Genomic DNA, 10,898 nt, shown 5'->3' with positions numbered 1-10,898 from the left:
AAAAACACAGTCTGTTCAATTTACCTTCCCTAGTGCAAAGCACAGTACTTGATATCATAGAAGCCTGATAAATATTTACTGAATGAAAGTCAATCTTAACCTCCAACTCAGAACATATGTGCCAAATGTCTCATTATATTGTATTTACCCACTGTGAATACAGATGGAATAAATCCCACAGATATATTTATCTGGATTATATAATAGTGGATATATATATATTTGGTAATCCTCATCTAACTCTGAATACCTATGAATAAATTTTGCTGTTATGATTTAACAGAGCTGTACCTATAAGAGTTACGTATATATTATCTCAAGTTAATTCTTCAAGACTTATATAGAGGCAATTTAGAAAATTTCTAGCCTGTTAGCCTTGCTTGATTAAAGTTAATTTCTTAGCAACTAAATTCAAAGAAACAGTAACAGCAAAATATAAATAAATAAATAGCATTCATGTTTGTCGTTACAGTGGCCAGTTTTAATGAAATCAATAAATAAATTAAGATATCCCAGAGGGTACAGGCAGTAAATAAACAGAAATAGATTAATATCAAAGAGCAACCTGACTTCACATATAAACTTCCCAAATCTTTCAGATTTTTAACTGGTGGAAATGAAAAGCACCTTCCAATTGTAAATATGATATTTTCAGCCATAAATAAAGATTGCAGGTAGTATAATTTAAATTCTATGTAAGAAATGTAGCTAGTTAGTGCATAGTGTTCATCTTCCCAAGGTGATAAATTAATCTTCTAGTTTGTCTGGTTAACTATAATTCCTCCCACTGATATAAACTTCTCATTTAATCTGCCAAATCTTATGCTAAGGTATAGCTTAATAAAAAAATTTAAAAGGGTGAGAAAAAAAGAATACATTAGCAATAAATCAGAGCATATGATCTACACCTCGTAGGTAATAACGATTACAACACCTAACATATATTGAGCATTTAGTACATATTAGACATGTACTAAGATCCCACGTGCCGCGGAGCAACTAGGCCCGTGAGCCACAACTACTGAGCCTGCGCGTCTGGAGCCTGTGCTCCACAACAAGAGAGGCCGCGATAGTGAGAGGCCTGCGCACCGCGATGAAGAGTGGCCCCCACTTGCCGCAACTAGAGAAAGCCCTCACACAGAAACGAAGACCCAACACAGCCAAAAATAAATTAATTAATTAATTTAAAAAAAAACACGTACGTAAAAAAAGTATATATGTACCTTAACTTAAAAATAATTTATTCCAGAAAACACTAACCATCATCTGACAACACAGGGTTGCCACAAACGTACACAAATATGTATAAAATAGATAACTAACAAGAACCTGCTGTATAGCACAGGGAACTCCACTTCGCTGTACAGTAGAAACTAACACAACATTGTAAAACAACTATACCCCAATAAAAAAATAAAAACTAAAATAAAAAAAAATCACAGTACCTGCAAAGCCCAATAAAACAAGGTATGTATGCAGAATAATACCTTCTTCTGTAGTTTGTGCTGAAAGATAGGTGCAAGAATAATGACTACAGCATAGTTATCACTTATAAAATTATAAAAATAATTTATAATTGTGAAAAATTGAAAATAAAGTACACCTATATTATTAGATCAATGATACAGTTCTGCATTAAAGGCCTGGAGATTTCTAAGATGTATCGTCAGAGAACAGTTTGTATAAAATAATTCTATTTATGTAAAAAAAAAAAAAAACTACGTATAGGTATATATACACTTTTGTAACATATATTTTATATAAATAACATTTACTGAGTGCTTACTCTGTGGCAGGCACCAATTTAAACGCTTTACATATTTATCTTCCTTAATCCTCATAAAAATGTTATGGGGTAGATACTATTACTATCCTCATTTTACACATTAAAAATGAGGCACAGAGACTGTCAGGTAACTTTCACAATATCACAAGAGGTAAGTGGATGAGAAGGGATTCAAACCAAAGTGCCTTGGTTTTTCTCCCTTCTTTTTCCATCTTATTTTCTCAATTTTTCTCTCTGTTCCCCTCCCTTCCAAGGCCCTTCTTTTCTCCTCCCACCTACCTCTCTTAGTTAAATATTCAGATGTCTGTTAACCATGGTTGACTGTAATGGGAAGAAAAACAGGAAGTGAAGAGGGCAAGGTTTCACTTTTTTCTCCATATTTGGCTTTATTGTTTGGAAGATCATGTGTTACTTTTGTAAATAAATATTTTTAAAAAAAATCAATGACAACATTTCAGTTCAATTTAAGAAGGATGTATTTATTGCACGCTTATGTGCCAGCCTTAGGGCAGAAAATTTAACATTCTACACACCTGGTCTCTCTGACTCTTCAACTAGTTAAAAATATCATTTGACATAAAGAAAGAGGCAGTGGGGTCAGATAAAGATGGCAGGGTAGAAGGACATGGAGCTTACTTCCCCTCCACAAACACATCAAAAATACATTTACATGTGGCAAAATTCTCATGGAAAAGTAACTGGAGACTGGAAGAAGAACTCCTACACAATCAAAGCTGAAAGAAAGATTTCCACGTACCCTGGTAGGACAGAAAAAAGGCATAAGGTCAGGACCTCTGCCCCTGGAAGGGTATGAAAGGAAGAGAAGGTCTGCATGGGCAGACCCTTGCCCTAAGGGAGTGAGTGGCTTGAGCCACAGACTGGGCATCCCATCCTGGGGCCTTACACAGAGGAGACCAGCCCCCTTGACTGATGGGAGAACCCACTGGGACAGACTGAAGACCTGGAGAATCCTAGACTCCACTCGTAAAGAGTGTGTAGGTGTTGGCTTGCCAACAAACAGGACAGAGAGAGCTCTGCACTGGCAGCTGCCACCTTGACCCACTTTCCAATCTGAACGGGGCAAACACCCCTGTCCTGCTCATCCCACACCACAGCTTGGTGGTCCACAGACAGGTCTTGGGAGCAAACGTGATCTAGAGACACAGAGATGGCATGGGGACAGGAGTGTGTTCTGGGTGTGGGTGGTACCAGTGTTGGCGCTAGCTTAATCAGCGCCCCAGAAGCAGCCCAGATCTCTGACACCAACACAGCTGCTTCAATTCCTGCAGCTACAGTGCCCTGACCCTCAGCCCAAGCCCAGAGAACATTCCAGCCATGCCCACTCCAGCCTTGCACTAGATCTAGGGCAACAACGTGGGAAGGGATGAGACACTGGGCTTTGTCTGAGCAGAGCTGTGGACACCTACGCAGGCAGCCTGTTGGACCTCTGTAAGCGCATAAGCCTCACTTACTTTAGCACCCCCCTCCTTTGGGTCAAAACACTGCTCAAAGTGAACAGAGCCAGCTCGAGCCTAACCCTCAGGGCTTCTGCTCCAGCAACTGAGGAGCAGACCTCACCCTTGACTGCTGGGCAACAGCCATGAAGGAGACAGGAAGTCCTGCCTCACAACCTGCACAGGCTTTAGACCCTCCAACATCAACCATACCCCCTAGCAAGGTGATACTGGCCAACACACCTTGAGGGAAGAGATGGCTGGTGTTCACATCAAACCCAGCCCTTGTACCAAAGATATCAGACACAAGCAGTTTACATAGGGATGCTCCCACATGAAAACACCCCCTCAAGACAACAACCAGTAAGTTTCCCCTAAAATGAAAAGAAAGAGGAACTACTCCCAATTGAAAGGGCAAGAGAAAAACCCGGAAAAAAATAAACAGAGATCATTAGTCTACCAGACACTGAACTGGACACCAAACTAGAACAAATAATCCTAAAATTCGTAAGAACCACAAAAGACCCTGAATTGCCAAATCAATCCTTAGAAAAAGGAATAAAGCTGCAGGTGCCACCCTCCCAGACCTCAGACTATACTAAAAAGCTACAGTAATCAAAACAGCACGGCTTTGGCACAAAAACAGACCCATAGATCAATGGAACAGAAGAGAGATCCCAGAAATAAACCCATACATCTACGGTCAATTAATCTATGACAAAGGAGGCAAAAGTATACAGTGGAGAAAAGACAGTCTCTTCAACAAGTAGTGCTGGGAAAACATGACAGCTACATGTAAAACAATGAAATTCAAACAGTCCCTCACACCATATACAAAAATAAACTCAAACTGTTTTAAAGACCTAAATTTAAGACATGACACTATATGGGACTTCCATGGTGATCCAGTGGCTAAGGCTCCATGCTCCCAATGCAGGGGGCCCAGGAACAACCCCTGGTCAAGGAACTAGATCCCACATGCCATAACTAAGAGCTCACATGCCGCAACTAAAGATCCCACATGCTGCAACTAAGACCTGGCGCAGCCAAATAGATAACTAAAAAATAAAGAAAATTAAAGAAAAAAAAAAAAGACATGACACCATAAAATCCCTAAAAGAGAACATAGGCAAAACACTCTTTGACAAAAACCCTAGCAATATTTTGTTAGATCAGTCTCCCAAGGCAAACAACAAAAAGCAAAAACAAACAAATGGAACCTAATTAAACTTAAAAGCTTTGCCCAGAAAAGGAAACCATCAACAACACAGAAAGACAACTTATGGAATGGGAGAAAATATTTGCAAATGATATGACCGACAAGGGGGTTAATATCTAAAATATACAAACAGCTCATACAACTCTATATCCAAAAAACAAACAAATCAAAAAATGGGCAGAAGACTTGAAGAGACATTTTTCCAAAGAAGACATACAGATGGCCAACAGGTACATGATAAGATGCTCAACATCACCAATTATTAGAGAAATGCAAATCAAAACCACAAAGAGGTTTCACCTCACACCTGTTAGAACGGCTATAACAAATGCTGGACAGGGCATTGAGAAAAGGGAACCCTCCTACACTGTTGATGGGAATGTAAAGTGGTGCAGCCACTATGAAAAGCAGTATGGAGGTTCCTTAAAAAACTAAAAATAAAACTACCATATGATCCAGCAATTCCACTCCTGGGTATATATCTGGACAAGAAAGGAAACAGTAGTTTGAAAAGATACAAGCAACCCAATGTTCACAACAGCACTATTTACAATAGCCAAGATATGAAAGCAACACAAGTGCCCATCAACATATGACTGGATTAAGAAGATGTGGTACATACATATAATGGAATATTATCCAGCCATAAAAAAAGAATGAAATATTGCCATTTGCAACAATGTGGATTTACCTAGATAATATGCTTAGTGAAATAAGTCATACCGAGAAAAGCAAGTCTTATATGATACCACTTATACATGGAATCTAAAAAACAATACAAATGAACATGTACACAAAACAGAAACAGACTCACAGACATAGAAAACAAACTTATGGTTACCAAACCAAACGGGAGAGGGAGGGGGAGAGTGACAAATTAGGAATATGAGATTAATAGATACAAACTACTATACATAAATACATAAGCAACAAGGATATACCATATAGCACAGGAAATTAACCCAATATCTTGTAATAACCTATAATAGAATATAATCTGTAAAATAACTGAATCATTATGAGGTACACTTGAAACTAACACAATATTATAAATCATTTATACTTGAATAAAAAAAAGAAATTATAAATTTAAAAATAAAAGTTTCACCTCACCAAAAAAGAAAAAAGAAAAAAAAAAGGGGGAGAGAGCATGAGCAAGAAAGGGACCACAAAGAAAAACAAGCTTAATCGGTCCTCATTTGTACCCTTAACAGCCCCTGCTCCCCCATTTTGAAGCAACAGGATTCTAAGTGATGGAGGTCAAGGCCAGAATCAAGGAAGTTCCCCAGACCCAGCACCGAGAGCCCACCCAGGAGGCGGCCACTCCCCTGTTAATGACTTCCCAAGTTCCAGCTGGTGGCCACGTCCCAGTTCCTTGAGGCCCTGAACCTCAGAACCAACATTTTTGGAGACTCTCTGGGATCAAGAAAGGGAGCTGAGAGGCTCTCTGGCCTCTAACCTCACCAGGGCGGCAGTCTCACCTCGAGGTCTCAGACCCTCCAGCAGCGACTTGGTCCTCAGGGGAGGAGAACCACTGGACCCCCGACCTCAGCTCTCTGGGTTCCGACTGCTCGGAACCGCAGCAGAGGCAGGGCGAACGCGCAGGAGCTGGAGGGCTGGCCGGTGGCGGCGGGGTGCGAGGCGGGGCTTAGCGTTGGCTTCACAGGGCGGGGCCTGGGGTCCCAGGGCCTCTGGAGGCGACTTCAGAAGCAGAGCAGGGACTCAGCGAGGGGCCCAACTGGCCCAGCAGTATCCCGGCCGGTCCCAGAACTTTCCAAGGCTTTCCTGCCTAAAACAGCCTTGTAGGCTGGTCTTCGCTTAGTCCGTCTCTTCCCAGCGCGCAGCCGCGCTGGATCATAGCCAGGACCTGGGCTCAGGGGTATCTGCCAGCATTTGGGGGTCTTAGAAGGGACGATTAATAGAGCCTGCTAGCTGTCGTTGAACAGTAAGTATTAATGAGGAGTGTGGCTGGAGCCAAAACTATTCTAGGCACGCTGGAACACCAGAAGAATTGGGAAGACAGGCGGTTTATTGGCATAGAAGCTAAAGTCATTAGTTCAGGAGTCCACCTGCCTGACTTGAACCTGCCTCTACTACTTAATATCTGTGGACTCCCAGGCAGTTTCTTCCTACGTGTTCCTTCCGTGGCTCATCTCTGAAACTGGGTAACTTTACAAGAGTTAGAGTATGAAGTATAACTTCATCTGGCACTGCAGAATGTACTCAGTAAATGTTAGATTTATTATTTATAATATTTGAGCAAGTCCCTGCTCCTCCAAGCTCACTGTCTGGTTCCGTGTGGTTTTATTTAGACAGTTATTCCTGGAAATTCTGGCATGGCCACTTCCCCAAAGGCGATAACTGATTCTCCTCGTTTAGCAATTTGAAATACTTAGTACAGGTGTCACTTGCTTAGTGTGAAGTGTCAGGTGATTCAGGGTTCTCTTTTTCTTCCTGGAACATTCTTAATAACAGAACTTTCTCTTAATACCGCCCTGGCGAGTATGACAATTGTAGGGCTTTGAATACTGAACAAACACATGGAAATGAAAAAAAAAATGAAATGGGAAAATGAGTGGGTTTCTGCAATTGGATAGAAGTGTCACAAAAAACGGCTGAGTCACAGATTAGCCAGCCTTCACAGCCATAAGGGAGCTGTTCTTTCTGACTGAAGGGAGTGAAATAATACTATGCACATTGTTGAATCAACGAGCACTTAATCTCACACAAGATTAAGTGTCTTGTCCTGACAAGACAGGCCATGCTCTGACCTTTGAAAGTTTAGAGAGACAGGAAACCTGTAAGAACTGTTCCCTGTCCGCCTCTTCATCCTCATGTCTAATGATCTCTCCTTCTGTGCTCTGTGACCCACAGATCTTTATTCCCTTGAATGAGCCAAGCTCCCTCCCTCCAGCCTCAGAACTGCTACCTATACAATTCCCCCTGCCTCTAATACCTCACCCCATCCAAATACACACCTCGTAGCCTGGTTGATTTTAAACTGCCTTTGGCTCTCAGATCTGACTTTCTGACAACCCCACCACACTATCTCAATTAGTGCCTCCATAACTCTTTTTATGGAACCATTACTTTTATTTATAGCACCAAGAGTATTTGTAATACTATATTTAACTGGCCAGATATGGCTAGACTAGATGAATAAAGGAATATGCCGTGTGTGAGTGTATAGCTTCAGAGCACCTTGTTTCAATCGTCATATTTTACTTACAAATCTGTAGACAATGTATTAATATGAGGTCTTCTTTTTCAGAACTCTTTAAATCATGGACAACGAAAGTAAGTACTTTGTTTACCTTCCTCCCTATAATGTTAATCCTGTTCTTAACAGGTTTTTGTCATTATGTTTTATTCGGCTTCTGAAAGGACACAATTTGCTTTGTGTTGTTTATGCTACAAAATCTAATGGCTAGTTCAGTAATTGGACCATAGAGAAGATGTAGACAAAAGTCCCTTATTTTCCCTTTAAAAAAATCTTAAGAGTAACCTAAGAAATTCTAATTTTATTGGGAAATAAATTATATAATTATCAATATTCCATCCAGATAAGTTTTCCCTATTCCGTGTATATTTTATATACATAAAGTTTATTCAAATCATACTAATTAACAGATAATGAATTTAATATGTCAGTTCATTGTTTAAAATCCTCAGATATATCCCCAATATATATTTCATAACATACACAAATATATAGGTTTAAATAAATAACAATTATTATGTTCAGGCCCTTTGTCTCTCAGGAAAATTCTAACTAAGGTGGATATTGATCAAGCATGTAATATAAGACCTTCTCTTTTTAAAATTCTAAGGTTCTAAAGAGAAAACCAATATATATTAGGGGAATATGTTAGGAACAAAATCCTGAGAAAAACAAAGTTAGAGGACTGATGCTGCCCAAAATCAAGACTTACTATAGCTACAGTATCAAGACAGTATGGTAGCTGCAAAAGAATAGGCAAATATTTTTGTCACTGAAACAGAATAGAGAGCCCATAGTTAGATACCCATAAATATAGTCAACTGACCTTTGGCAAAGGAGCAAGGCATACAAGGGAACAAAGTCTCTTCAACAAATAGTGCTGGAGCAACTGGACATCCATGTGCAAAAAAAGTGAATCGAGACACTGACCTTACACCCTTCACAAAAATTAACTCAAAATGCATTATAGACCTAAATGTAAAAACTGAAACTATAAAATCCCTAGAAGATGACATAGGAGAAAATCTAGATAATTGTGGGTATAGTGATGCCTTTTTTTTACAACACCAAAATCACAACCAATGAAAGAAATAATTGATAACCTGGACTTCATTAAAATCAAAAACTCTGCCCTGCGAAAGACAATATCAAGAGTATTAGAAGACAGGACACATACTAGGAGAAAATATTTGCAAAGACACATCTGATAAAGGACTATATACAAAATATACAAAGTATTCAAGCTCAATGACAACAACAAAATCCTATGAAAAATGGGCCAAAGAATTGAAAGGACTGACCTCATGAAAGAAAATATACAGATGACAATAAGTATGTCACTTATTAGTGGCCAAAACCCAGAACACTGATAACACCAAATGCTGGCGAGGATGTGGAGCAATAAGAAGTCTCATACGTTTCTGGTTGGAATGCAAAATGGTGCAGCCACTTTGGAAGATAGTTTGGCAATTTCTTACAAAACTAAATATGTTCTTACCATACAATCCATATATCACACTCCTTGGTATTTACCCAAATGTGTTGAAAAATCCACACAAAATCCTGGTGTATGTGTGTCTGTCTTCTGTCCCTATATGTGTATTTATCATACAAGTGCATTTTATTGAAAGCCCAATAATGAAATTGGTAGCCTAGTTCTTGATTTTTTTGTTTGATGTACTATCATAAATATCATAAAAGTAATTTTTATTTATACAGGATAGTAAAGATGTAGAGGTGATAAAAAAAGTAGTGAGTTTACATTTAGCTAATGAAATATAAAGCTACACATAAATTAAACCCCAAAATACACATATTTAATAAAAGATTTTATTGATTCTCCATCTGTTCTGAAAATTGTGGTCACGTAATCATATTTAGGAGATTTATCCCTGGAAGTGTTTGATTCATTTATTATCTGGGGTTAATTGAATTCATTGAGAGCCACAGAAGAGGTGACTGCTTAAACCCAGAAGCTGCAACCAAGAGAAATATAGCTACCTGGGATAATTTTCATTTTTATTTTGTAACATATGTGAAAGCTTTACTTTTGTATGCATGCTGAATCATGCCTTTCCTTTGTAAGAAAAGTAATTGAGTCATATCACTACAAACTAGGGAATACATTATTTCTTTTGAACCACTGCATATAAAATGTCACAAAACTTCATTTAGAAAAATGCAGTTTTCAAAATTACCAGAACTTTACCAACTGGCAAAGTTCATGGTGTACCAGATTTTCAAGTAGGCAGGGACCTAGGGACCTAGAATCAAAAGGAATCTTGTGCCAATACCACGCTGTTTTGATTACTGTAGCTTTGTAGTACAGTCTGAAGTCAGGGAGATTGATACCTCCAGTTATTTACTCTTTTCTCAAGATCGCTTTGGCAATTTCAGGTCTTTTGTGATTCCATATAAATTTTAGGATTATTTGTTCTAGTTCTGAGAAAACTGTCATGGGTGTTTTGATAGGGATTGCATTAAATCTGTAGATTGCTTTGGGTAGTATGGCCATTTTAAGAATATTAATTCTTCCAATTGAAGAGCACAGGATATCTTTCCACTTCTTTGAGTCATCTTCAATTTCCTTCTTCAGTGTTTTTAGTTTTCAGAGTATAAGTCTTTCACCTCCTTGGTTAAGTTTGTTCCTAGGTATTTTATTTTATTTTATGTGATTTTTAAATGGGATTTTTTTTTTACTTTCACTCTCTGATAGTTCATTATTAGTGTATTAAAAAGTAACAGATTTCTATACATTAATCTGTTGTATCCTGCAACTTTAATGAATCATTTATTCTAGTAGTTTTTTAGTAGAGACTTAAGGGTTGTATATATATATCATGTCATCTGCAAATAGTGACAGTTTTACTTCCTCCCTCCCAATTTAGATATCTTTTATTTCTTTTCTTGTCTGATTATTGTGGCTAGGACTTCTGATACTATATTAAATAGAGGCATCAAGAGTGAGCATGCTTGCCTCATTCCTCAATTTAGGATAAACACTTTCAGCTTTTTACCATTCAGTATGAAGTTAGCTGTGAGTGTGTCATAAACTGCCTTTATTATGTGGAGATATGTTCACTCTATACCAACTTTGATGAGAGTTTTTATCATAAATGGATGGTGAATTTTGTCAAATGCTTTTCCAGCGTCTATTGAGATTTATTCCAGGGATGCAAGATGGTTCAATATTCACAAGTCAATCAGTATGATACACTA

At 38.5% G+C, this 10,898-nt stretch overlaps 1 protein-coding gene across 1 annotated transcript in view; it reads left to right on the top strand.

Moving 5' to 3' along the window:
• Window positions 1-3,574: 3,574 nt before the first annotated feature.
• LOC137765835 (phospholipid scramblase 2-like) overlaps window positions 3,575-10,898 on the top strand; it is a gene marked incomplete at its 3' end in the record, with an annotated part of 44,205 nt that continues 36,881 nt past the window's right edge. The window contains exons 1-2 of the mRNA XM_068545621.1: window positions 3,575-3,603; window positions 5,927-6,261. Coding sequence (XP_068401722.1) covers window positions 3,575-3,603; window positions 5,927-6,261 — 364 coding nt within the window. The remainder of the gene's footprint in view (window positions 3,604-5,926; window positions 6,262-10,898) is intronic.

This window comes from Eschrichtius robustus, chromosome 6 (genome assembly GCF_028021215.1).
Source record: "Eschrichtius robustus isolate mEscRob2 chromosome 6, mEscRob2.pri, whole genome shotgun sequence".
Taxonomy (NCBI): Eukaryota; Metazoa; Chordata; class Mammalia; order Artiodactyla; family Eschrichtiidae; genus Eschrichtius; species Eschrichtius robustus.
This window is presented reverse-complemented; position numbering and strand designations above follow the sequence as displayed.